Consider the following 25,050-nt stretch of genomic DNA (forward strand, 5'->3'; position numbering starts at 1 on the left):
GTGCCTTTTGTGCAGAAATGTGGTGGAATTTGAAGTATGTATTCTTAATGATTGTACTGTTTTTTCGCGCTTTTTTTCATAATCCATGGATATAATGACTTGATTTTTTTCAGGAAAGGCACAAAATGCTGTTACTGTGGAGCTTTTATGGTGTAGCTCATTAGGGGGCAGTAGTGCTCTTTGTCACTCTGGTTCTTTGCTTTTTTTTTTTTTTTTTTGAGATAATATTCAGAATCAATTCTGAAGTCAGTCATTGTGGGAAGTGTTTAAGTGTTTAAATTTCTAATCTGTATATGACAATAGAAATTTCACTTGTGTATATTAAAAAAATAAAGCCTATGATTATAAAAACCATACTGTGCAAGGTAAATGAAATGGGATATTATTTTCTCATTTGGTAACTAAAATTAATTATACTAATACATTAGTGTTTGCGACAAATCACACTACTTAAATAACATTTAAACAGTTCTTATTCACAAGATGACATTTAAAATTAGTATTTAAATTATCTCTTCAGGAGAGGTAATCATAAAACCTGTGGCTATATGGATGTTACTTATGTGTTGAGAAATAAAAAGAAATCTGCTATATGCTGTATAAATATTTATAAACTGCATTTTGTCAGCTTCAAATGAAATGCAGAGTCCCAGAGGAATAAATCCATCAAAATGCACAAGTTAGGTGTTCTTTAGTTCTTTCAGGTGGTTCCAGCTGCTAGTGACATCTGCTTTTCCCAGGAAATACACTGCTTGTGACTAGCAAGAATTGTGATCAGAGTCCATGATTTTTGTTAAACTGTTTTTGACTGTGTTTGTTACAGATTTGCTGTTTGCTTATACTCAGGTGAGGAATTACGCTTGTGTTAGGCCCGGTGTGAACAGGGGGATGGATCAGGTGGGCTGCCAGACCCGGCCTTCCAGCCCAAGTTGTCATGTGGTGTAGGCTGCTTTGGTTGCTGCTGATGTTTTGTAGGAGAAAGAGGAAAAAGGAGCTTTCAATTAAAAATCCAATTAACAGTGTTTTATTACAATGATTAACTTTTTCAAATGTTTAATTGCATCTCAGAATCTGAGGGAAGTGAAATTACTATGAACTAGACACACAAAACAAACTGGTATAATAGGAAACTTATTTTTGATTTGCAAGATTCCTTTGCTTCCCTTATGACATTTTGATGAGTTTAGGTGACATTTGAGAACTGATGTGTAGCATATCAGCTCTGTATAAGGGGTTTTTTAAATAGTAAATTTGGTTTCAGATTTTTGGACTGTTGATTGCAACATGACAATCTGGAGATTCTGTACAGAGTATTATTATTTTTATGGCTATAGGTTTAATTGACCAGTAGAAGGAGCACAAATGAACAATCCTGACAGTTGCTAATTTAGATTTTTGATTTGCAAACGAAGACTGAACCATGAAATTGTTGTGTTTATTTAATATTTCTTTCCTCTAGTAATCTATTTGGTAACTATATACATAGGCACACACTCTCACATTGCTTCCCACTGTTAGTAGCAGTAATTCCTTAGGCTACCCAATCCAGACTTTTTAAAACAACTGATAATTTTCTATAGCCATAGGAGGAGACATATAAATAAATAAATAATGTCAAAATGTATAGAAAGATTGAAGGGCTTCAGAAATGTCACACAATTGGTGCTGAATATCTTCACAGAGGAATGTGAGAAGTAGGAGTGTGTTCTTAAAGAGTTATTGCTATTAGTCATCATTAAGAAGATCCAGTAAGGCACATTACTATATAAGGTATTTGTTACTGTGTGTTTTCACACATGATCTGTAGTTACCATTTATGCTTGAAAATCGTTAGGATAAACAAATTATTCTTGCCCAGTGTTGTCTCTCGATAGTTATCCAATTTTCTTCTGTAAATCCACTCCACAGATTTTATTAGATTCAGTTAACTAATTGCAATTTGTCCTGTGGAAGGCTTTGCTCTTTTCTTGGTTTTCCTTCTTATTTAATCTGTGAATTTATTCTTAACCATAAAGAATTTCTTGGGGGAGCTCTATTTTTCAGTATAAATACTATGTAGAAATTCCTTGTGAAAAATCAATATTTTGCTTCTTTTGTTCCTTCTTCATAGATTATTTGAAGAAGTTTTACAGGATTTTGTCTGCTAATGCAAGACAAAAAGTAACTGATAATTGTGCTGGTTTGTTGAACCTGCTAGTGTAATACTTTTGGCAAAACCCAGTTAATATTAGGATTCTATTATCCTAATTTATTTTTATTTCCTTTTAAATAATTTCCCCTAACATCTTGATGCTTTAACAGGGTAATGTAACACAAGAGAGACTGCGACAAATTAAGAGAGATGGGCAGTTGCTAACCAAATGAATTTTAATCACGACGAATGCCAGATTCAGCACCTGGGACGGGGCAGCCCGGATATATGGACAGACGGGGAATGAAATGCTGCATAGCAGCGCTGTGAGAAGTGATGTGGGGGTTGGTGATAAGTTGAAAGTGAGTCAGCAGTGCCCTGGCAGCCAGGATGGCCACCTGTGTCCTGGGGACATCAGGCACGCTAGCCGGGCAAGGGACGGGATTGTCCCCCTCTGAGCTGGGGCAGCCTCACCTCCAGTGCTGGGGGCAGGTCTGGGTGCCAGAATATAAAATGGATACTGAGTTATTAGAGAGTGTCCACAGGACGGCAGCAAAGATGGTGAAGGGTCTAGAGGTGGAGTGATGTGAGCTGCAGCTGAGGTTGCTTGGTGTGCTCAGCCTGGTGAAGAAGAGGCTGAGGAGACACCTCGTAGCAATCCAGAGGGGACTCTTTCCTTGAGAGGGGAAGAGGAGGGGCAGACACTCATCTCTTCTCTGTGGTGATCAGTGACAGAACCTGAGGGAGCACCATGAAGCTGCGTCAAGGCAGGTTTATGTTGGATATTAGTAAATGGTTGTGCAGCCAGGAGGTGGTTGGGCACTGGAACAAGCCCTCCAGGGATGTGGTCACAGCACCAAGCCTGAGAGAGCTCAAGAAGCGTTTGGACAATGTTCTCAGGCACATGGTTTCACTCTTGGGGCTCTGAAGGGCCACGAGTTGGAGCTGGACTTTGATAATCCTTGTGGGTCACTTCCAGCTCAGGATATTCTATGATTCTATGAAAATCAGACTGCAGTCTGATTACATTTGAAACGGAGCTGATACTATATATTCAAATTCTATGGAGTAAGTAGGAATCTAGAAATTTGGAATTACTATCTTTTACTTGTTAGAATAACAGGATATGTGTTGGGCTTTTTTTTCTCCTAGTTTTTTTACTAGTTTCTGCATATTTCTGGACATTGAAAAAAATGTATACCTTTTGGCTTTGTTTACTTCAATAAATATACCATTTCTGAGTTTGCCATTGTGATTAGTTTTCCCATCTTTTACAAAAAACCCCAAAGCAAAGTAAATGAGAAATAAATCTCCTACCATCAGAGCTACATCAATTGCTTAATTTACCCTATAGATTCACTGCAGCTTGTATGGCATGCAGGCAGGACCTGCACATTGATCAGTGTTTAAGGATCTATGGTGGTACTTCCCCTTCCACCTCAGTTTAGCCCTTTGTTTTTCTCTGAAAAGAATTTGTGTTTGTGGCACAACAGAGTTGGTGGATGCTAGTAATATGATCCCAGTTCTGAGACGTAAGAGGTGGCAGAATTGAACATGTACTCCTTTAATTTGTCATTTCAGTCCTTGCCTTTGGGGACGATGCTTTTATGTGGCTTTTTTCTTTTTTTTTTAATGGAGGAGTAATTTTTATCTCTAGGGCCTTCCAAAAAGAAGACACTTGAAAGTAATAGTGCTGAAAAAACTACCATGAGGTCTAAAGATGAAACAATGAAACAATTGTAAATTGCTTGGCACATTCATCAGCTCCCTTTCAACCACTTTCTTTTCTGATTTCCTTCTCAGAGCACAAACAACCTTGTATGTACACCCTGGAACTGAGCTTAGTTTTCTCATCAAGCTTATTTGTAAGTCTCTAACAATTGCAAAAAAAAAGTGGACAGTCTTTGGATGAATGTGAAAATGTATAAGGATTAGATTGAGAGAAAAGTGTTTTTTCATTCCTATTTGGAGGAGTTAATTGGAGACCTGGATAGCCTCAGACATCACAGTACTGGTTCAAGGTTTTTCTGTGCTTCTGAACAAGCAATGTTGCTGCTTTTGGCAAGGTGTACATCATGAAATGAGTTTTGTTCTGAGAATTAAACCCTAATAGACAGTGCTGCTGTTAAGAAAGAAGAAAGTTCAGAATATGAGAAAGGTCCTTATATTTGTAGGAGTGGTAGTAAGAATGACAGTATAATCTTGAGTGTGTGGAGCAAGTTAGAAAAGTGAGCCTGGAATTTATAACTTGATTCCAGCAGTAACATCACTGTGGAAAGATGACATAAATTTAATTGCTCTATCATGAGTGATAGAAATTTTGCACTTATGATGAAGAGCAAATCTTGCATTCGTCTGTTTGGTTTTGATCTATCATAGCTATTACCTCTGATTAAGTCCATTTAATTAGAGGGAAAAATGAAGCTATGGTCCAGAATTTTTAAAATGCTGAGAGGATTTTGTTTTCTTACCAGCAATGGATGCCTGTGTAACCTGTGTTCTCTAAGCTGGAAGTAGTTTGACACTTTTCTTAGTAACCATTTACCAGGTGGTGTGGCTTCATGAGTATGCACTCACCTTTGGCAATTGTACTGCAGTGTGTACTTAGTTATCTGACTTCATTTGTGATTTTACATTGTTTAATTATCCAGCTTATAGTAAGAATCTCTTACATTATACTTACATTTGTTTCATCTGGCTATATGCACAATTTATGAATACAGACTATATCACATAAATTTACAACCCTATAACTAGTTACAGCCTCTACACATGCTCTGTTCATGGCAGAATATTCTTAGGACTTTCTTCCTGTCTCTGTGTCTTGGAACTAAAGAAGAAGATGGTGCCAGTTGACTGTTTATAGTTGGTTGCAGCCTTGGGCAACCTCAACCTACAGTTAGAAATGAAACTCTTGTTTTGTGCAGGAGTAAATTTAATTGTCTGTAATGTATAGTTGTAATGTGTAGCTGTACTGTTGTCACTTCCAATAAACAGCAGAAAAGTACACATACTTAAGTTTAAACTTGGTGACCCATTTCATTGCCAGGCAGAGTTCAACCATAGGACCTTGAGGGAATTTGAAGAACAGAAAGATCTGGTGAGCTTTTCTTATTTGATGCAGTTGTTCATGGCATCTTTTTTCTTAGAAAACTTGTTTCCTGTTTGCCTCAAACTGGTTTTGTAGGTTTGGAACTTCAGTCTTTTCAGATGGAGAAGACACATCCCTGAGATTCATGGCAAATTATCAGGTATTTATGTCCTTTCTTGCCTGTTATTCTCAGAAACTATGCAGTGCCTTAACAGATGAACTGTTTATTTGCAATAGAAGATAACCCTATTTGTTCAGTACTTTTGCTATGCTTTTGCAGAACTTCTGGACATTATTTTTCCCTCTGCTTTTACTGAGGCAATAAGCTCGGTGGTACCTTTACAAAAATGTTAAAAACCATCATCTCTCCCATGTCTGTTTCTTACTAACTCTGTGGTAGAAAGATAAGGTAGCCTAAGAAATGGGTGAGGTTAGGGAGAGATGAGTGTGATAGTTGGACTTGCTGTAACAGCAAATCTCAAGTTACCAATATTGCTCTTCTGCCTTATCCTCTGTCACACTGGTGTTGACTGCTGCCTTTGAGAATTGACGGTGGAGGCAGAAGTGGACAAGGTATAATAACAGAGAGAAGAGCAACAGAACCGATGGTCTGGAGTCTGATGAGGAGGGGCTGAGGGATCTGGAGATGTTCAGCCTGGAAAAAGGAAGCCAAAGGGAGACCTGAGGGCTCCCTACAACTGCCTGAAGGAAGGTCATAGCCTTCAGGCAGCAAGTGATAGGACAAGAAGAAATGGTCTCAGTTTGCAGCAGAGAAGGTTTAGACTGGATATTAAGAAAAATACCTTGACTTAAAGGGTAGTCGGGCATTGCATATGAAACTGGTTAATTTGGGTTAAGAAATTACAGGTTCTGTTACTGTGTAAAATAAATAAATAAATTAAAAATTCTGTGGGCCAAAGGAGAAAAAGTGATCTGTGTCAGAGCATTTGCATCTTGCCAGGGTCAGGCCCCACAGCTTACTTTGAGGCTGTGCATCCTGCACCTAGTCATGTTTCCTTTTCCATACACAATCTGTCACATGTCTTGTGGAAAGATATGTGCTTATCTTTTCTTCCTGATAATGTCAATACTCATATCAGAAGAGGCTGTGAAAACAATTGAATGGGTGACAAGGAGCTGCGGCCAGACCAGTTCAATACCATGCACATCACACCTTGCTTTTGTGTCATGTACCTAAAAGAAAACATTACAGTGAGAAGGGCCATTTCCAATTACTCTGTTGATTCATACCTTGCCAGCAGTTCTGTATTGCATGGGCTATTACAAACTCACCAGGTCTGCTCAGAGCAGTATAGAAGGAGCCCACACTTCATTTTCATTGAGTTTGCATTTGTACTCACCATTGTAATTCTCTCCTGTGCTTTACTTTTTCTTTGTGAGTTCTTAAAATTCAACGTTTTGTGAGTTTTGGTACAAAATGGTACTGTCAAGGAAAAGTGATCTTGTGGTCATGAGTTTCAAACCAAGCATCTTCAGGGGTTAATAGTGTAGTTTTGAATTTAAAAGCAATATGATTGCCCACTTTGTAGAATTGTTGGACTTGCTTTTCTGTTAGTTTTGCTATTTTTTTTGTCAATTTGCAACTAATGTAATTGACAAATCTGGCTTTCTGGAAAAATAGTTATGTCTGTTCTTGAAAGACTTGAAAGTTAGCATCTCCTGTGTTGCTAACATCTGTCCTGCTCGAGGCAATAAAAGCGCAGTACATGCTGTCAAACAGTATCAAGGCTGAGCATTTGGCATCGAACAGGTGTCTCACAATGTTGTGACACTCTTTCCAGTCCCTCTTCAGGTGGAATAAGGTAGTTAATCACCTCAATCATATGCAGAGAAGACAATTTTCCCTTGTCTTATTTCCCATTGTTTACCAATGACAGGAGTCTGGTATCTGAAACTGTGTGGCATCTCAGTTTGTGCCACTTGGCTTTGTATGAATTTTAACAAACTTTAAAAGCTGCTGTGACAAGTGACCTTTTTCACTGGTTAAAATACATGAAATATGACCTCTTTCACTGGAAAACCACAACCCACAACATGTCCTACAGCCTCTGTGAAAATCTTGTTCAGTATGTTTGTATAAAATCACTACTAAAGAAATGAAATATATTTCTAGAAATGCATAGTCAGTGGCAAGACAGTAATAGAAAGAGATTTCAAGGGAGAGAGGGAAAAACATTTTTTTCCATATGGAGACAGATCCAGTTACTAAGAATACATTTTGAAGCCTTGGAGTAATGAAAGGATAATACAAAAGGCAAAAGAGAGCCAAAGCTACTGAAAATGCTTGTCTCTATTTTTTAGTAATGCCTGATTTTCAGCTTTTTATATTACCTCTGGTGCATGGAGGCAGGCAACAGACTTTAAAAAAGGTTAAAAATACTAGATTATTTCTCTGTCCTTTTTTGCAGTGTCAACAGAAACAAAAGGTTGGGAGATGTCTATGCTTGGAAGTAAGTCATGAGACTGGGAATTTGACAGCAAAACAAGTTGCCAATAGCTAGATTACTATTGAGCTCTACTACTACTACTACTACTACTACTCTGCTGTTGGTGTACAGTTCTTTGATTAGGTACTTGATCACTAAAGGGTAGACTTGTCTGCTTCATGAGTTGGAGAAATGTATTAAAGAATCATAGAATCCTTAAGGCAGGAAAAGACCTTCATGATCATCAAAGCCAAAAATGTGACTTAGCATTGCTAACCCGTATCACCAATGCCACATCACACACTGTTTGAACACTTAGGGGATGGTGAGTCCACCATTTCTTAGGCAGCCCACTCCAATGCCTGATCATGTCAGTGAAGAAATGTTTCCTGGTATTTTTATGAGAGTCACAGGCTTAAGCTTTCTAGAGGGTGGACACTGTACCTTAGGGAGCTGCCAACAGGTAATTTAGATGTGCCATCATACCTAGGAGTTCTAGAAGGTTTGCAGCCTGGAAGTGAGTACAGGATTCAATAACTGCATAGAGGAGTTTGAATTCATGTCATCTTTACTCCTCTATTCTGAATCCTAAGTAAAGGAATTTCAAAATCTAAGCCTACACAAGTGAAAACAAATACGTCTTGTTCAGGAGCAACTGTGTTTTCAGGCAAACACTGCCTGAAAATACCTGAACTTACTGCTAGGAAGTAAGTACCTTTTATTAGAAGATGTTTAGAATAGTCAGGGAGAGAAGGTTTTTTTTTTGAAGATGGGGTTAGAGGCAGGAAGAAAGCCTTCTGTAGATTCAGGAAAGTCCTTTTGACTACAGAGAAACAATTCCTGAGCTGTTTTTTACCTCGTTGTCATTTCTAGATCACTTTGCCTCTTCACATTCCCCTTCGCTCTTACTTTTTGTCATCTCATCTTCATAGGAACAGGTGCATTGTTCTCCTATCAAAGAAATGCAATAGATTCCAAAAATTTTTGAAATTTCTCAAACATCAGAGTTGTGGGACAGAATTCCTCACTTTGATGCTATGTCTAATAAATTCAATACAAGCTCTTGCGTGCTGCCACATATAACTAGTAACTTTCTTTTATGGTTGTTTCTGTTCCTTTTATTGTTGAACAATGGTTGATTAAGTAATGTATCATTATAATCCATTACTAAATAGGTTTCCTTTGTTGTTGAGGCCTTAGAGCCCTTTTATGCTGTGAGGTGTCTTTACTCCAAAAGGGTGTGAAGCACAGTGTTATGTAAATGCAAGATGTTTAGGCAGTTTTTACACTGTTTTTGGGCAGTTTCAGAGTTCCTGGGTGGCTGTCTATTCCTGTCTGTACTTTTGAATACTAAAATTGACTGGGCTCATGAACTGAGCATTTTAGTTTCCTCTTTCTGAATTTGTATCCTGTTTAGTGAAAATTAAAGTCTTGTGAGGACCAAAATGAGTTGGTAATAATATCGATGAAATGAAGAGCAGCCAGGCTTTAGTATTGAAATTGATTTCTTTGATTTTTTTTCCAAGTGCAGATGCATTTGAGACACCATGCAGAAGAAGGTAAACCTTTTCAGGAGAGTTACTCTCCTGTAGCAGCAAGGAACAGCTCTGTTGGAGTGCATTAATTTGTCGAGGGTACTGTAGCCAGGCAGATTCAGGTAAGCTGGCACAGTGATGGTTGAAAATGGTATAACACAGAGCAAAAGTGCATGAAACAGATATGGGGTGGTGCACAGAAAAGCAAGAAAGTAGTGTTCATTGAGAGCTACCTCAAGTTGAGTTGAGGCTGAAGAAGTTTTTTGGAGGAAAACTGAGGATGATTGTCATGCAGGGAAATGATGCACTCTGAGAAGGGTTATGCAGCATGATGCAGTGCTTTGTTCTCAAGCACTAAACAGTCATTCTGAAAAGCTCTTGAAGATTCCAGTCAATCATTATTTTATTTTATTTTTTTAGTGGAATTGTTTTAAAATTCACATTGCCATTTCAAACTGCAATTGTATGCTTCCATAGCTTTCAGAGAGTCACAAAGTACTTGAAACCATCCTTATCTTTGACATTGAGGCCTGTGATGCTTGTCTAGGGTGATGCATAAGTAAGTTGTGTTTGCTATTTCAGAAGAGAAGAACTTGACACATTTTTATCTGAACGACTACATTCCAAGGGTGAGCCACAGACCAACAGCAGATCTTTCGAGGAAGTGTGGGAATAGTAAGGCAGAAGGAGGATATGGTAACAAAAAAACTCCAAAAAAACCCCAGAATTACCCCAAAAAGGCATCTAATATGTCTGTTCTTTATTGATAGACAAATGAAACATATTGGTCAGTGCAGAGAATGAAATGTACAGTGGTGTAACTTAAGCACCACAGTGAGGCATCAGGTTCTGGATACCTGTTCTAAACTCCTTCTTTCCTTCTTTGCAATAAAATAATTAGTTTTCAAAACGTTCCAATCCAGCTTGTTAGAGTGCTGTCTTTTTATGGTGATGTTGCTTTAGATGCTGGAAAAATAAATTAAAAAAGGAATTCTTCCCACTGTTTTATGAAGCAGTTCAGTAATGTACTTTCATTGTTAGCCTTTTTCTCCCTTTCTCCCTTTCTCCCTTTCTCCCTTTCTCTCTCTCTTTCTTCCTTCCTTCCTTCCTTAATAAAGATGTAAATAAAAACTGTGGACCAAACATGAATTGGCCTATAAAACTGCAAAAATATCTTTGCATGTCAAAACCCAAGTGCTAGCGTGTGTCTTTATATTCAGATAAGCAAATCCCACTTGCAGAGTTATGTGAAATCGATCTATGTTTAATTCTGTCAAAAGAGGTTGCAGAAGTAGGGCAAGTGTGAATGTCAGGAAGACTGGACCACTGGAAACAACTTCCAGTAGTGTGCTGTTCTAGCAACAGGTCTGGAACAAGTGCAAAAGTAATCTGTCATTGTATTTGTACATGTGTTAATATCTTCATGTTACCTCAGAGCTTGAAAACTTGAATTACTCTTTTGTTTTGCGGAAACACAGTTTTTTAAAGAAAAGCACTATTTACATGGAATCAGTGTTTCCTTATTTGCATCTAATTCCTAAGCTTCTGGTAGAATACTCTCTTCAGTTATGGGTTTGAGGTTTTTCATTTGTGTGGTTTTTTGGCGTTTCACTTGTTTGTTTTTGTTTGTTTTTTAGAACTTTTTTTCTGGGGGGAGTTTGGGTTTGTGTTTGGTTTTTTCAGTTAGAGAATACTAGTATCTCTACTGAATATGAAAGTGTTGAGAAGCTAGCTAGCTTTGTATCTAGAAAAGTATCTTATAGTTTGTGCCACAAAATGCCTTTCAAGTTTAATTGACCTAAATAAAAATTACCATTCCATTTCTGCCAATGGCTTCTCATACAACTCCTGGATTTTTGCCCAAACATTAGGTCGTTATGAGTGTTCTGAGTTAAAGTCAGGCTTTGCTGTCATTAAACAACACACTCTTGGGCACTGTGGGGAGTATATAGTCCAGGTGCTGAAAATAATGCACCTTGGAGCAGAAGAGGGCTTGGCACTGCTTACTTCCTGCCTTGAATCTTAGTACAGGGAATCAGCTGTGTTCTCTCCACCTTCTGAAGTTGGTACATAAAATAGTGTAGAAGATGATGGCTGATACTCCCACAGATGGGTGAATGCTGTACAGAAAATAAAAAACCCCAGCAATTCCAGGGAGTATAAAATAGGACACACTCATACTAGCAGAAAGATAGGTAAGGTGACCAGAAGGATTTTCCTCTCTAACTTTTTTGATTGCAATAAAATAATGTCTTAACAAAAGTTTTACATATATATATATATATATATAATACACACATATCTATATAATACATACACATATATATATACACACACACATATATATATATATGTTTATATATATATATGATAATAACATCTGTGTTGCTCTCACTTCTCTTCCTCTGTCTGTGGCCTGCATATTGCACCTGGAAACTAGTTCAAAATGGGGCAGAAAATTCTGGACCAAGGAGGAGAAGATTACCTCTGGAGCAGGCATCAAGGACAATAGCCCATCATAGGGGTTCAGTTTCCTTGACTACTCTTGTTAGAATGTTGAAGATGTTTTTAATCCTTAATGATGCTTAACTTAAGTGGTATTTTTGTTGGAAAGTAGATACCTTTGTCAGCAGTTGTCAAGTATCCTTCAAGCTAACACAAAAGAAGTAGAACAATCTGCGATTGTAGATAGAAACCTTGGAAATGAAAACAAAGCCAAACCTCTTTCTCCTTCTGGCAGTTGAGAATTGTGTTGATTCTCCCTCTGAATACATCAAACCCCCAAGAGTGTGTTTTCTTCTGTGGAGGGTGAAGGAAACATTCACATTCTCACAGTTGTGCCTGTATATTTGTAAAGGTATGCTGCAAAATGGAGTGCTGAAATGAATTAGAAAATGAAACAAAACTGAAGGCCTGAAAAGTTTTAGAAATTATGAGATCTTTTGTTTCTGGTGGGATCTAAAGAAAAATTGTACTGGCACTGAAAGGAATGGAGTGATTTGCAGGTGGTTGTGAGTTGCTAGCATGGGGAGGGGTGTGACATAGCAAAGAAAATGAAACTTAAAGCCAACCCTTCTTTTTACTATTAACATTTCTATTTCACAAAATAGGAATCATCTCCCAGATTTTAGTAGGCGTTTAAAGACTATCCTTCGGCTTTACAGATGTGGGTAAAAATGAGGGTCTTAAATATGTACACTTGTCCCTTTAGTATTGCTACTAATGCAAAGATAAGGATGATTAAAACTTACTCTTTTCAGAGGCAGGAAAGATAAGTTACTTGCATGGAATTTGTTATAGTTGATGCATTGGCATTTCTTTTTAATGAAATCAGTTAGATGGAAAGAAAATTAAATATTTAAAAAATTCCCACAAATTAAAAAAGCAGGAAATTGCTTAGCGCTTTTTCTTTTGGTAATCATGTTTGTCCTTGTTTGTCTGAAGTGCTATTTGATTAGATTGTTCTTCTGTTACCAGTTGTATTGTTCATATGCTCAACCTTAAAATGACATAATTTTTACCCCAAACAATTCAGTTTAAAGTATAAAGTTTGTATAAAGTTTGTATATAAATTTTTAGAGATTAACATATCTTGTCATACCATAGCTGTTTTAAAATAATTTTCCATTGTGTCCAAACATAAGCCAAAAAATACAATAAGAAGAACTTGATATGTAAGTGAAGTACATAGAACTAAATGATACAGCTATGAAATAGTAATGATAAGAAAGAAAACCTTATGTGGGTGTAATCAGCATGTATTATGAAAGAGAAAACAGGAGAGGAAGAAGAACGGGAATTATGGAAATGACAGTGTGGACCACATTTAGAGGAAATATTGGGCAAATCAGTAATAGATAAGAAAAAATGAAGCCAAAGTACTTTTGGTTAAAGGATCAAGAGTGACATGAAATGTGTGAAATTGGTCAAGGCAGGAAATGAACGGCTGAGAATCAAACTCCTCTTTGAGCTGCAGTAATTAACCTACCACTTGTTTTTCGCATCTAATAAGTGGTGTGTGTCTAAGGGAGCTAAGGAAATAATGGGTGAGAGGGATATTGCTTGTAATATATCCAGTGATTTAAAAAATTAAAAGAAATTATAAAAGTGTCTAAGAAAAGACAAAAAAGTGTTGCAGTGACCAGGTCAACTGCAAGTGAAATGCAGAGATTCTTGTCTACGATTATAGTGATTATTGTCAAAAGGATTTCAACGTATTCCTTTAGTAGTTTAAGTAACATTTTCAAGGAGGAGAAGAAACCTGAGAACGTCACTGGAAATGGCTAAATATTGTTTGGAAGAAATGGTTTCAAACTTCGAAATATTTCAAATTTTCATGCTGTGAAAGTGCTGTCCTCAATTAAGATGTGAGAAGTAGACATTTCTGGGGTATATGCTGAAAAATCTATGTGAAGCAAAATACTTGGGCTTGCAGAGGTATCCCCGCTTTGAGCAGGGAATGTGGAGATGGTTGGACCAGATATCCTCCTGAGGCCTGTTTTCAAGGTAAATTATTCCACAGTTATGCAGAGATTTCATTTATGAAAATGTAAATAGACTCTTCTAAAGAGCCCTGAAAAAGACACTGAAGAGATGAACATGTTTAATCTGCTCTATTTTGCTTAAACAAGAAAAGTGAGATAGAGTGTGTGGGTTCCAAAGATGGACCTTTTGTGGAAGGTTCCTAATTTGTAAACCATGCTGTACTAGTCAGTTGGTCACATTTTCTGTTTTGAGTTTTATGTTAAGATGTCCAACTAAATTTTCATTAGAAATGCTGCTTAATGTGAGATGTAAAAAAACCCCTATAGCATTGCAGATGAATTCTTAAATGAAATTGATTCTCATTAAAAATCACTTAGTCTCTATTAGATAATGGAAAATAACAAGTAGCTTACAACCTGGCAAATTTGGGACCTATGTCAAACATTAATCAGTAGCATGATAGTTAGCATAGCCTGGCATTATAGTAATTATGTGAAACACGCACAGTAAGGGACAGTTTGACAAGAATGAGCACCAAAATGAGGTAAAAGCTATGTACAAGATAAAGGACTAAAGGCAATACTTGTTCTGTGCCTAGAGTGCAAATTCTGTGGTATCCCATATTTAATGTTTTATGAAAATAGCATTTAGGTCTATATTTTTGGTTGCAGTTGCTTTGGGCATGGCTTGTAATTTAAAATACAAACAGTCTGAGACCTGGATTCTGATCTCTTGTGGCTCTTAATGGTTATTGATTTAGTTTATTTTTACTAGAGTAATACTGGAGATTTAAGTTTGTTTAGTACCAATAAGCAGAGCAGCATTTCAAGGAAACTTTTTTCTGTTTCTTCTATGAACCTGTAATCTGATTCTGCATTTTACAGTGTAGGATTTGGTGAGGGAGGCATGAAGGTTAAACGTTAAAATTAATTTATTTTTTAACCCTGCAAAGCTTCAACAGTTGAAATCTTAATCTTAATTTTGCTGCATATTCCTTTCTAAACTAAAAAATACAGTGTTGTAATAGGTAACTTACATGATTAATTTCCTTTCAAAGGTCTGAAATTAGTGGTAGATTTGTTTTAACTTGTTACTTTGTGTATAAATAAGATAAGCATTTGTAAATTCCTTGCAGCTATGATAGCAGATTTTTGCTACAACTGGAAAATGTTCCTTCAGAAGGAGGAGTTGAGGCATTATTTTTTTTGCTCTCTTAATGCTCTTGTGATTTAGGAATGGAATCACTTTTTTTTTCTGAGAATGTATTTTTGTATAAAGTCATAGATTCTGAGTTAGTTTTTCTGTATTATTTGTATTTGTAAATTAAAAAAAAAAAACAACAACAACAAAACCCAAACCAACAACCAACCTGAATTCTGTAATCTGAAGCAGACTAATGCACACAGAGGTAAAATATTAGCGAAAGGTCGTGCGGTAAGTTCAGGAATGGAACCCATGCACTGTCTCCTGGGAAGCAGGATATCTTAATTCTGCGTCTTGTGAACAGAAAGGAGCAAGGATATTTGTGATGTGTTTTGTAACAGGTGATGGACTCTGAACACTGTCAGATTCTCAGAAGTAATATGTTTGAGGCATGGCTGCTTAAAATAAGAAATTCACACATGCTTTTATTGCCTTTAATCCTGTGCTGTAACCGTTCTGTTGGTCTGTACTGTATAATTGCAGCTTATTCCTTTGTTTTACTCTTAGCAATGCAAATATGACATGCAGAACAACATGATGGGGAGTAAAGGAGTGGATTTTGACAGTCATGATGTTTATGGCACTGTTAAAACAGTGTAAATGAACTTCAGATTTGCATCTCACTGGGGCTATATGTTGTAAGTAAGGTTTTACAGAAGTGGATAATTTGAAGAAATCTTAAAATCACTGGTGTGTGTTGTCTTGCTTTCGCTAAGATTTACATTTACAGTGGCCATTTGTGCCTACCTCAGAGCAGGAGCTTTTTTACAGCTTCTTGTGGCATATGAATTGTGGTAACTTCTAACAAAAGGGAAAACTAGGCATAATTTTTAGACTTGATTTAACCTAATAGTCCTGTCTTTCGAGTCTTTGGGTTTTTGTGTTGTCAACGTATTCATTATTATTTGAATAATTTATTACAGACGCTCTTACCAGGATGTCTTATGTATTATTCTAGTAATTTTTTGACATCATGATTTGATAGATAGCTTGCTTATTGAAAGTAAAAAGCTTCTATATGTTATTTACTTTTCTTGATTAATTTTTTAATGAGCAATGGATTAATTAATTCCTTGTGCTTTATCAGTCCAACTGATCTAGGTTATTACATTCTATCCATAATACCATGACCTTGGAAAAGCCGTAAAAATTTCAGATGACCTCTCTGTTCACCCATGTCACTTTAGAGGACAGTCCTAATAGGGTAAATGGCAGCAAGCAGAAAGAAACGTGCTATATGGAAAACAAATGCCTTTTTCTTTCTTGCTTCTCTATTTAGGTTGGGATACCTATTTGTATTTTCAGAGGCCAGGTTTATATAATTCAAACAACCTCAGTAACCTGAATTCTGCATTTGGAACATTGGTTTTAATAATTGACATTTATATTCATTTCTGGACCACATTTTAGCCTTTTTGCAGGAATCAGAGAACCAAGAGTTCCTCAGTGCAACAGTTACTATGAGCGTGGTACACAATCTAAATATATTTGTGGGGGTGGTATTATAGCTGTCTGTTGAAGAGCACTGTTTTACTTTGTCCTGAAGATACTTTTTAGTTGGTGTTTAGAAGGCATAAACCCTTGTTTCCCAAATTTCAATATTTGTAAACAGGACATTGTGATTTAGTGGAGCTGTGAATAATGTGGCAGGCAGTAATTTAAATTCTGGTTTAGCAGGTTTTTTTTGCCTAAAGGACTTTTTTTTAATACAGTGTGATAATCAATAAATCATAAAACATGGATGGAAGTTGGAGCCGAATTTTTGTGCACTATGGAGATACCCGAATAAAATGTTACTGCTGTCCAAAATCGTAGGAGTGGTCCATTGAACAGAATAATTGCATGCAGCACTGACTCAAAAGAAAGCAGTTATCTTTTGTTTATCCTTTTGCTGTGGCCTCTTTTTTTCAGCAGCAATTAGAGAATGTTTTAAAATCAAGTGAAGTGTATCACTGTAGGGCACATGTGGAGACTCTTTCCTTAATCAAATGCTGCAGCTTAGCAACTAGGGTTGCATAAAAGATTTTATCATTACACTGTTTTAGACTTATGTTTTAGCTTTTTCTGGTGTATGAGCACAGGACTCTACACCTTGCTTTTGTTTTCTTTTTTTGTAGTAGTAGTGGTAATGTAAAAGGTTAAGGAACATTTTACATCTAAAATTGTGTTTCTGATGAACTCCCATGTTCCCATAGCAATTTTAGTAACCACGTGCTGTTTAACTGGAAGAGCGACTTGAGGATATTGCCTGGTTTCTCTCTACCTCCCATGGTAAAGCTTCTGTTTGTTTTGTGAATTTAGTACTCAGAGGTGCGTGGAAAAATCTTGCCATCTCCTACTTAATGACATTTCACAGCCAGCAAAGCTGCCAGACTGCTATACAACTTTCCTTTTTACTTCATTAAGCAACACAGAGGAACAGATCACAACAATTATTTTCTACCATAATGCCTCATTTGACTGAAACATTTAAGTCTTAAAAATAGAGCAGTACCATAAAACAAAAGGCTTAAATGGGAGATGGACCCCTTCACAACTCCAAATAGGTCTAAAGGGAGAAAAAATGCAGAGACGCAGATTAAGAAAATGGAACTTTCACAAATGAGTGAAGCATGAGTTGAAAACTGTAAGAAAAGTTTAAGTGATGCTTATCATAGTATATTTTATTAGAGATAAAACTTAAACTTTTTTTTTCAGCAAAACCACATTGAAGGAAAAAAATGAAGCTAAGTGTTTCTGCTTTCCCTAGTGGCAACACTTGAACTGTAGTGACACTTAAGATAATCTGTGTACTATTTTGCAAAGAACATGACTGTATCGAAAGTTCCTTAATGACTGTCTGATCAGCCTGCATCTGTGATGCTTTATGGGTAGGGCAACATTAGTCTGATAATCCTCTTCAGATACCAAAATGACTTGCAGTATAAATTTTTTGCTTGTGGTAATGGAGTTTGTGATTTCCTATGTGTTTTGATTTTCAAGAGCTGTAATAAAAAAAAGAAAACATCTTTCCTTCTTTCTCCCGTCTTCTCTCCAATAACAAAAAATTGGCCCCTTCATTCATCTGTAATAGTGGTTTTGGCACATGGTGGTTTTTTTTTGTTAAAAGGCAAATAGACTCAGTGCTTGTATTAGCCTGGCTTCAGGGTTTTTTTTTCCTTGAAGCTGCAGATCAGACAAAATGTTCAAGAAGAGAAGGTGAAGAGTGAAGAGTAAGGCGAAGAGTAAAAAGGTATTCTGTGTGCAAACCACTGTATCCATGGAAAACGCTGTGGCCTTGAGAGAAGCCTGCAAGTCAGTTAGAATAAAATTTAATCTCCACAGTATATGATAGCAAATTGTTAATACATGTATGTGTTTCAAAACACATTTCTGTTATTTCTGATGTGGGTGGGCACAGATCAGAGTTAATGGCTAGACTGTGGTGGTGCTGGTGTTAGCTGAACTTGTATCTTGCTGAGAACTTACTTTGCTTGAGAGTTCAGATTTCACTGGAAATTGGGCAACTGTTGTGATGATGCATTTGCGTAAGAAAAATTGCCATTTCAGTAGGCTTACAGTGTGACAAATTGTGGACACCACTTGGGGAGGACTGGGAGATACACTGCTGTTGTTTAATGCTTTTATATTTCATTGAGAATAAATAGGATAGATTGTTACAGCAGAGGATAAATATGTAATGTCTTTTTTTTTTTTTTTTTTTTTTTTTTTTGGGTCTTTGTTTGTTTGTTTGTTGGTTTGGTTTGGGTTTTTTTTGTCCTGTAAGGAGAGTGGCATGCAGATTGCTTTGATAATACTATCTGAAAATACTCCAGAACACACTGCTGTGGAATAGAACCCACTGAATTAATCTTGAACTTGAAAATTAGAGCTCTAGAATTCTGAGTGTTTCTATGCTTCATACAAAGCAGGACAAAGATGAAATAGGAGAACTGATTGTTACAGAAAGCAGTTTTGAATTTTTGTCCTGAATTTCCACTATTTCTTTATTTGTGTTGATTTTTTTAACCTGCTTATCACTTTAAATTTAGGTGATGATTTCTAAAGTAGTGTCTAGGCTGTCACATTCAATTATGGCCTTTTGATAAAATAATTTTAGCTCTGAAAATTTGGCATTTCCTTGTCTGAGATTCTATTACTTGTTCTGGCTTCATAAATTTTACCCTGAACCTCTGGCCATTTCAGCTTATTTTTCCAACTCAAACCTGAAATAATGAAAATATGTAATTATTTGAATTGAAAATGTTGAAATTGGGCTTTGTGCAGCTAGGTGAGCCATGATTTGATAAGTAATCAATTTCGCTACTTCTGCATTGAATTAATTGTGGAGGAGACCACTGGGAATTCTCTTCTGCTATATTTTAGGATTTTTCCTGCATGATTTTCTGTAAGGAAGCCACAGAGATGACTTTGTTAAGTAATGGGTTAATGTAATTAGTTGAGTATTCATAAATTTACCTTCTGTGTTTGAACTAATGAAACTGCAAAGAGGCTGACTGTATTCCTCTACTGCAACTAGCAAAACCAGGAGATTTTTTGATGTGATTTTGAAAAAAATATGTAAGCAAAAACTCATTTCTGTTACTATAATAAAGGCATTACAGGTGCTAAACCCTCATTAGAATGATACTCTATAAAGCATACAGGTATGTCTATGATGTGTGCTGACTGGCCCAGTGATAACTTGGAGTAGTCATGCAGTGTCCCAGAGCTCCGGTGGGTAGAGTGGAAGAAGACAAAAACAATGGAGAACAAAAGGAAGCAACTTCAAGTTTTTCAAACATATGACCCACAAAGCTTCTCCTGTTAAAATACTGGGTGTCATTTGCCTGCTGTGTGACTTATTCCACTGCAAAATAGTCAGTCCTGCTTCTTAGGAAAACTTAAAGGTGCCAAACCAGAACCAGATCTACCACTGAGATTCTGGATTATTTTTATTTTCTTGCTTCAGAAGGTTAAAAAAAATCAGCTACTCCTACTTCTGCACCAGGAAAGGAACATATAGAAACAAGTATGCAAGAGCCAATAAAAAGAGTTGGCAGTGCAGTCTGTGAAGTGACATGAGAGATCAGACTGAAAATGTTAGGCTTTTTAAATAGAACTTTTATTATCCCAATATCTTGTTTCTTAATTAGACTCTAAATCAGGAGTTGTTTTAATTACCACTGGAGATTTTAAAGAAAAGGTATGAACTGATACCTTATTACTGTTACTGTGGTGGTTGGCAAATCTGGTAGCACCAAGGACAAAGTCGTGGAACCCCATTCATTATTGAAGACAAACTTAGTAGATCATAGGGTATGAAAAACACACTACCAGTTAGTTTCCTTTGTCATAAAGTTCAAGTGTATCCACTGTGCATGTTAGAAGTGTCTTGGCTTTGATTAACTCAGCCTGTAGGGTGGAAGGAACTGTAAGGTAAGAGGAACAAGTATACACGTGATTCCTCACAGTTGCCACGTTTTTCGCTAAGTGCTGAAGCTTGTTTTTGTATAAAATCACAAATTATTATGAAGCAAAGCCTAAAAATGAAGGCAGAAAGAGTGTCTTCATGCTCAGACTTGGTGTTTCTTATGAGTTTGTTATGCTGAGCTAGAAGTACTTCATGTTTTCACAAGATAAAAGTAGGGGGGATTTTCCACATTTGCTGGAATATTGCATTTTTGAAGTACTTTTTAGGAAAAAACCCCAACCCTGTGAAAGGTAATTGAGGGCATTGAGGACTAAAGTAGCATTTGCATCACTGGTCGTTTACTTCCTTTTACTACATTTGGGTTTGGAGACATTTCTGAAAAACACTGTGCCTGAGAATACTGGAATGTTTTGTCCTAATTTGATATTTGTTCAGTGCTTGTGCTGTACAACTCAGTGTGAGAAGACATGATTTTGGGAGACCATGCAACACTTACATCAAGTGCTTATAGTGCTGCAAGCTTTGGTGGTTTTAACATGAATTTTTCAATTTGCCTTTATTCTCACAGGTTTCATATGAGAATCTTAGATTTCATTTCATCTGAAAAGGGGTGAGCTCTTTTTGAACTGAAACCTAAGTGCCTTTTCTTGTTCTTTGTCATGGTTGCCAGCTAGAAAGATGACAAACTGCATATTTGTTTTGCACTGTTCCTTTTAATGTTGACATCCACATAACTATAACTGGGTTACTCATAAGGAGTAATTATGTTCTGGAAAATACAGAATCTTTTTTCTTTTGAAGAGAGCGGTGGGTAAAAAATGGTAAAATTCAGATGAAGATTTATTCCAGCTTTTTAAAAAGTTGAAACTTTCAGACCAGAGATTCTGTTTGTATGTTATCTCTGAGTTGGTGCAAGAAAGAAATAATGTGTTTATGACATCTATTAATAAATGCTTGATCAATTGAGCATTGTAATGCCTGGAAGTTAGATAAAATACTGAAACATAGCTGGATAGCTATGCAAACATTTTTTAGTTTTTATTTACAATTTTAAATGATGATATTTTAAAGTACAAGTAATCTACACTTAAAAATCTGTTCTTGTGGAATAATGTCGTCTTTCTAAAATAAATAAATTTATAGTATTGTATCAAGACAGTATTGAGAAATTAGACCCCCAGCCACCTTTCTTGAAAAATAAATAATAAATCACTCAGTATTACCGTTTTTTAAAAGGTGAAAACAAATCTTATACAATGCTAGTGTTCAGATCAAAGTGGGGATTCATGGCACATGTGGCCTCCTGTGCTGGTTTGACCTGGGAAGAAGAAACTCAGAGGGAAGTTCTCTCTAAGGGAGCTTCCTCTGTGGGAGGATGGGACAGCTTCAACAGCCAATGGGAGAAAGTTAGTTCGCTCCATGAACACACATTTTGAAGGAGATAATCTGGAACTGAGTCTTTGTCTTTCCAGCAGTGCAGGTCACAGGCCCGGGCCTGGCTGCACTGTGGGCCTGGCAGGGGCAGGGCCGGGCCCCGTGTCTGGGGAGCTGGCATGGCCCGGCCAGGACAAGGGGTGGCCATGGACAGTGGCCAGGGAAACTTAGGCTGTTTTAAGATCCCAGCCGCTTTTCTTCTCCCCCTGCCCCCCGTCCCGTGTGGCTGGTTTTGGAGATCCTGGCAAAGCTCCAGCATTGTAGCCTTGGTTTGTTTTTTTTTCTTTTCCCTGTTCAAAATCTTAACTCTTTCAGTGCTCAGATAAGACTTACAGACTTTTCAATCCTTCCTGGAGTGAAAGGGAAAAAGGAGATATTCTGAAGTCAGTGAAGCAAGAGCCAAGTTTTTTAGATGGAAAGAGAATGAGGAAATGCTGTCAAGATGGCTGAAAATTCTTTTGTAAGATTGTAGGGATGAACTGATGTACTGATATTCCTATAAACCATGGAGAAAGACATGGGGGGATGGAGATGTTCCATTTGATGGATGATTTGACCAAAAAGCACCTGTGTTGAGAATCTTTGCCCTGAGGAAAGAAGGGGATCTTGGTTTTCTGAGGATGAAGCATGAACAGAGAGAAGAGATTAAGAGAACGTTTGCTGTGGAACATTTCATTCTTAAAAGTAATACCCCATGAGACAGACATGGCCACATGCACAGCTCTGGGAAGGCTGTGGAGCTGGGAGGAGTGTCAAGATTGCAGGTTCCCAGGTGGATGCAAATCGTGAAAATGAAACCACGAGAGGACTGTTTTCTTCCTTCTTGTGGAAAAAATCCATATAGCCTGACAAGAGGAGGCTTCTCTCTCCAAAAGCGAACTGGAAAAGGACTACTTGAGTTGGGAACTGACTGAAGTAATTTTTGTTTGTTTTGTTGTTACGAAGGTTGGGAGAGGGAAGGAAGGAGTGGTCTGAAAATCTTATTCTGAATGGGTTTTTTTCCCCTTCTTTGTGTAGTTAATAAATTTCTTTTTATACCCTCTTAAGTTTTAGGCCTGCCTTGCTTCTGCTCCTGCTTCTATCTCACAACAGAAAATGAGTATATTTAAATTGGCAAATCAAAACCATGACACCTTCATAAACCCAACAAGCAGCCATTGTCTGGTTTCTTCTACTTTCTTGTATTTGCATTTAATTGTGTTTAACCTTATAAAGTGTAAAACTGGTTTAGGTATGAGTGACGTCTTACATACTGTAATTTTGAACTGTGTGTGGAAAGTACTGAACAATACATAAAGAAAACTGCATGTACAACTCATTTACTTCAGTGCACCTAATTATTTGCAGATAAAAGGGGCAGTTTTAGTCTGGAAAACTGGTATTCATGCTTTCATCTCTGTACAATGAAGGACTGCCTGTTTCAGACAAATGCTTTTTCTCCTTGTTTTAGCCATTACTTCCACTACCCCACAGGTGGTAAAGCAGTAGCAAATGAACTTTTATCATCTAGACCCACAAAATATAGGAAAGAGAGAGAATGATGCATTTTAAATGCTTCTGTTTCCGATAGGTAAAGCAGAATTAAAATTTGGTTTCTTATCAAAGTGTAAGGATTCAGTACCTGCACTAACTCCAGAAGCAAAGCAGCATTATATGAAGCAATGCCACTGCTAGGCAGGTTTAGCAACACACACCTAAGCTTCTTATCTTAGTGTCTGCCTTTCACAAATGCATACAGTGGCCTACTTAGTTCTTCCAATTATTTTAACAAATTTCTAAATGCCTGTGAGCAGTGGCTGCTATGTGGGAAAAAATATTCCCCCCACAGCAAACCCAGATGAAATGCACTTATGGGTTCATCAGCTTTTTCCTACTGTAGCATCTTTTATAGTATTTCATCATAAATTAGTTTCAAAACTCTGTTTGAAAGAACACAGCTTCAGTGTCCACTAAAGCGTTCACATTTCTTTGAAGTTTTCATAGTGTCTGTAAAGAATGGGAAAGGAAATACTTCATGAAATTTTACAATGAGAATAAAATATTAAAAATAATTCATAAGCTTAATAATCATAGGAAAAGGGATTTTTTTCTGATTTTTTTTCAGTTTCATGTGTACATTTTAGAAGTATAGTTTTAACTTCCACAATGCTGTTACTAACAGTGTTATTAAGAATGTATAATTAACTATAAAGTAGATTTCTAAAATACACCAAGGACATCCAATGTTCAATACAATACTGATGTTAACTGTATGGTGTTCTTATGCATCATATTCCTGCTTAGCTTCTTATTAATGATGTATTTGTTGGAATGTAATACCATGGCACATTTTATTGGGAAACAAGCTTTTGATTTTAGAGGTTTTTTTGTTTAGTTAGTTTTTCTTTTTCTCCAAGAAACAGTATGGTGCTCCTAGTCAAATTTCATGACTTCCAAGTTAAATTTCATAAGAACTGTAGGGAAGAAAGATCATGATGAAGCTTATGTTTTCAAAAGGAATAATCATAGGAGGGAAGCCTTTCTTAGGATCATCCAGAAAGCAGGAGGTATTGAATGCACTTATTCTGTATTGTGCAGTATACCTTTATTTATTTTGGTATTTGTTAGCACACAGTGGTAATCTCGATCAAGGGCTATGATTTAAGGTTACTGGTGTGGATGCTGTTTGCAACATATTGTTCATCTCCATTCTCTGCTGTCTCAAAAGTATCATGCCAGTCTTTACATCAAAGGGATAGTCCTGGTCAGTCGCTGTAGGAGGCATCAATGCTGTCTACACAACTGCCTCGTTCCAGTGAGGGAGTTGTACTGTGCTTCCTGTGCTTCCAGGTGATGGCTTTCAGACCTATTCTGCCTAGTTGTTTTCTGTGCTTTAAGCCAGTTCTGTTTGAAGCAGCTTTCCTGCTTCTGAGATGAGATATTTTCCTTTTATATTCCAGCTTGAGGAAAAGGAGTGTTGCAAAGGAAGAGTGGAATTAATATATGTTTTATTTCAGGTTAAATACTGAACCATGATCTATGTAGTAATTGCGAGTTGAACTCAACCACAGGTAGTTATGTTGGTCTTGCAGAAGAAGGACATTATGAACCAGAAAAAAATGAAGTTGTTTGCTAAGTTATTGACCAATTGCTTTGGGTAGAATAGCAGTAGACCAAGGCACTTCCCTGTGTGTTTCTATTGTTTATAACAAATGGTAATTTTTTTCTGTGCCATAAGTTCCTCTGCAAGTAATAGATTTTATTTAAACTGAGTATTGAAGTGGCATATATAACGTAGTACATACTCAGGTAACTTGAGGAAAGCACTGAAA

The 25,050-nt window shown here is 36.9% G+C and overlaps 1 protein-coding gene across 5 annotated transcripts in view; it reads left to right on the forward strand.

Moving 5' to 3' along the window:
* COMMD10 (COMM domain containing 10) overlaps positions 1-25,050 on the forward strand; it is a 101,120-nt gene that overhangs the window by 22,432 nt on the left and 53,638 nt on the right. The window contains exons 6-8 of one of the 5 annotated variants that reach the window (XR_015799532.1): positions 5,319-5,382; positions 9,201-9,326; positions 9,787-11,024. The exons of 2 other annotated variants lie outside the window; for them this stretch is intronic. Coding sequence is in view for 2 of the 3 variants with exons in the window: in XM_088156645.1 (XP_088012771.1) it covers positions 5,319-5,382; positions 9,196-9,293 (162 nt within the window). In the remaining variant the exon portion in view is untranslated. Of the gene's footprint in view, positions 1-5,318; positions 5,383-9,195; positions 9,327-9,786; positions 11,025-25,050 lie in introns of those variants that run through there. 2 more of the 5 variants (XM_088156645.1, XM_088156647.1) reach the window with 2 other exon arrangements.

Source organism: Sturnus vulgaris, chromosome Z, assembly GCF_052056855.1.
Source record: "Sturnus vulgaris isolate bStuVul1 chromosome Z, bStuVul1.hap1, whole genome shotgun sequence".
NCBI classification, from domain to species: Eukaryota; Metazoa; Chordata; class Aves; order Passeriformes; family Sturnidae; genus Sturnus; species Sturnus vulgaris.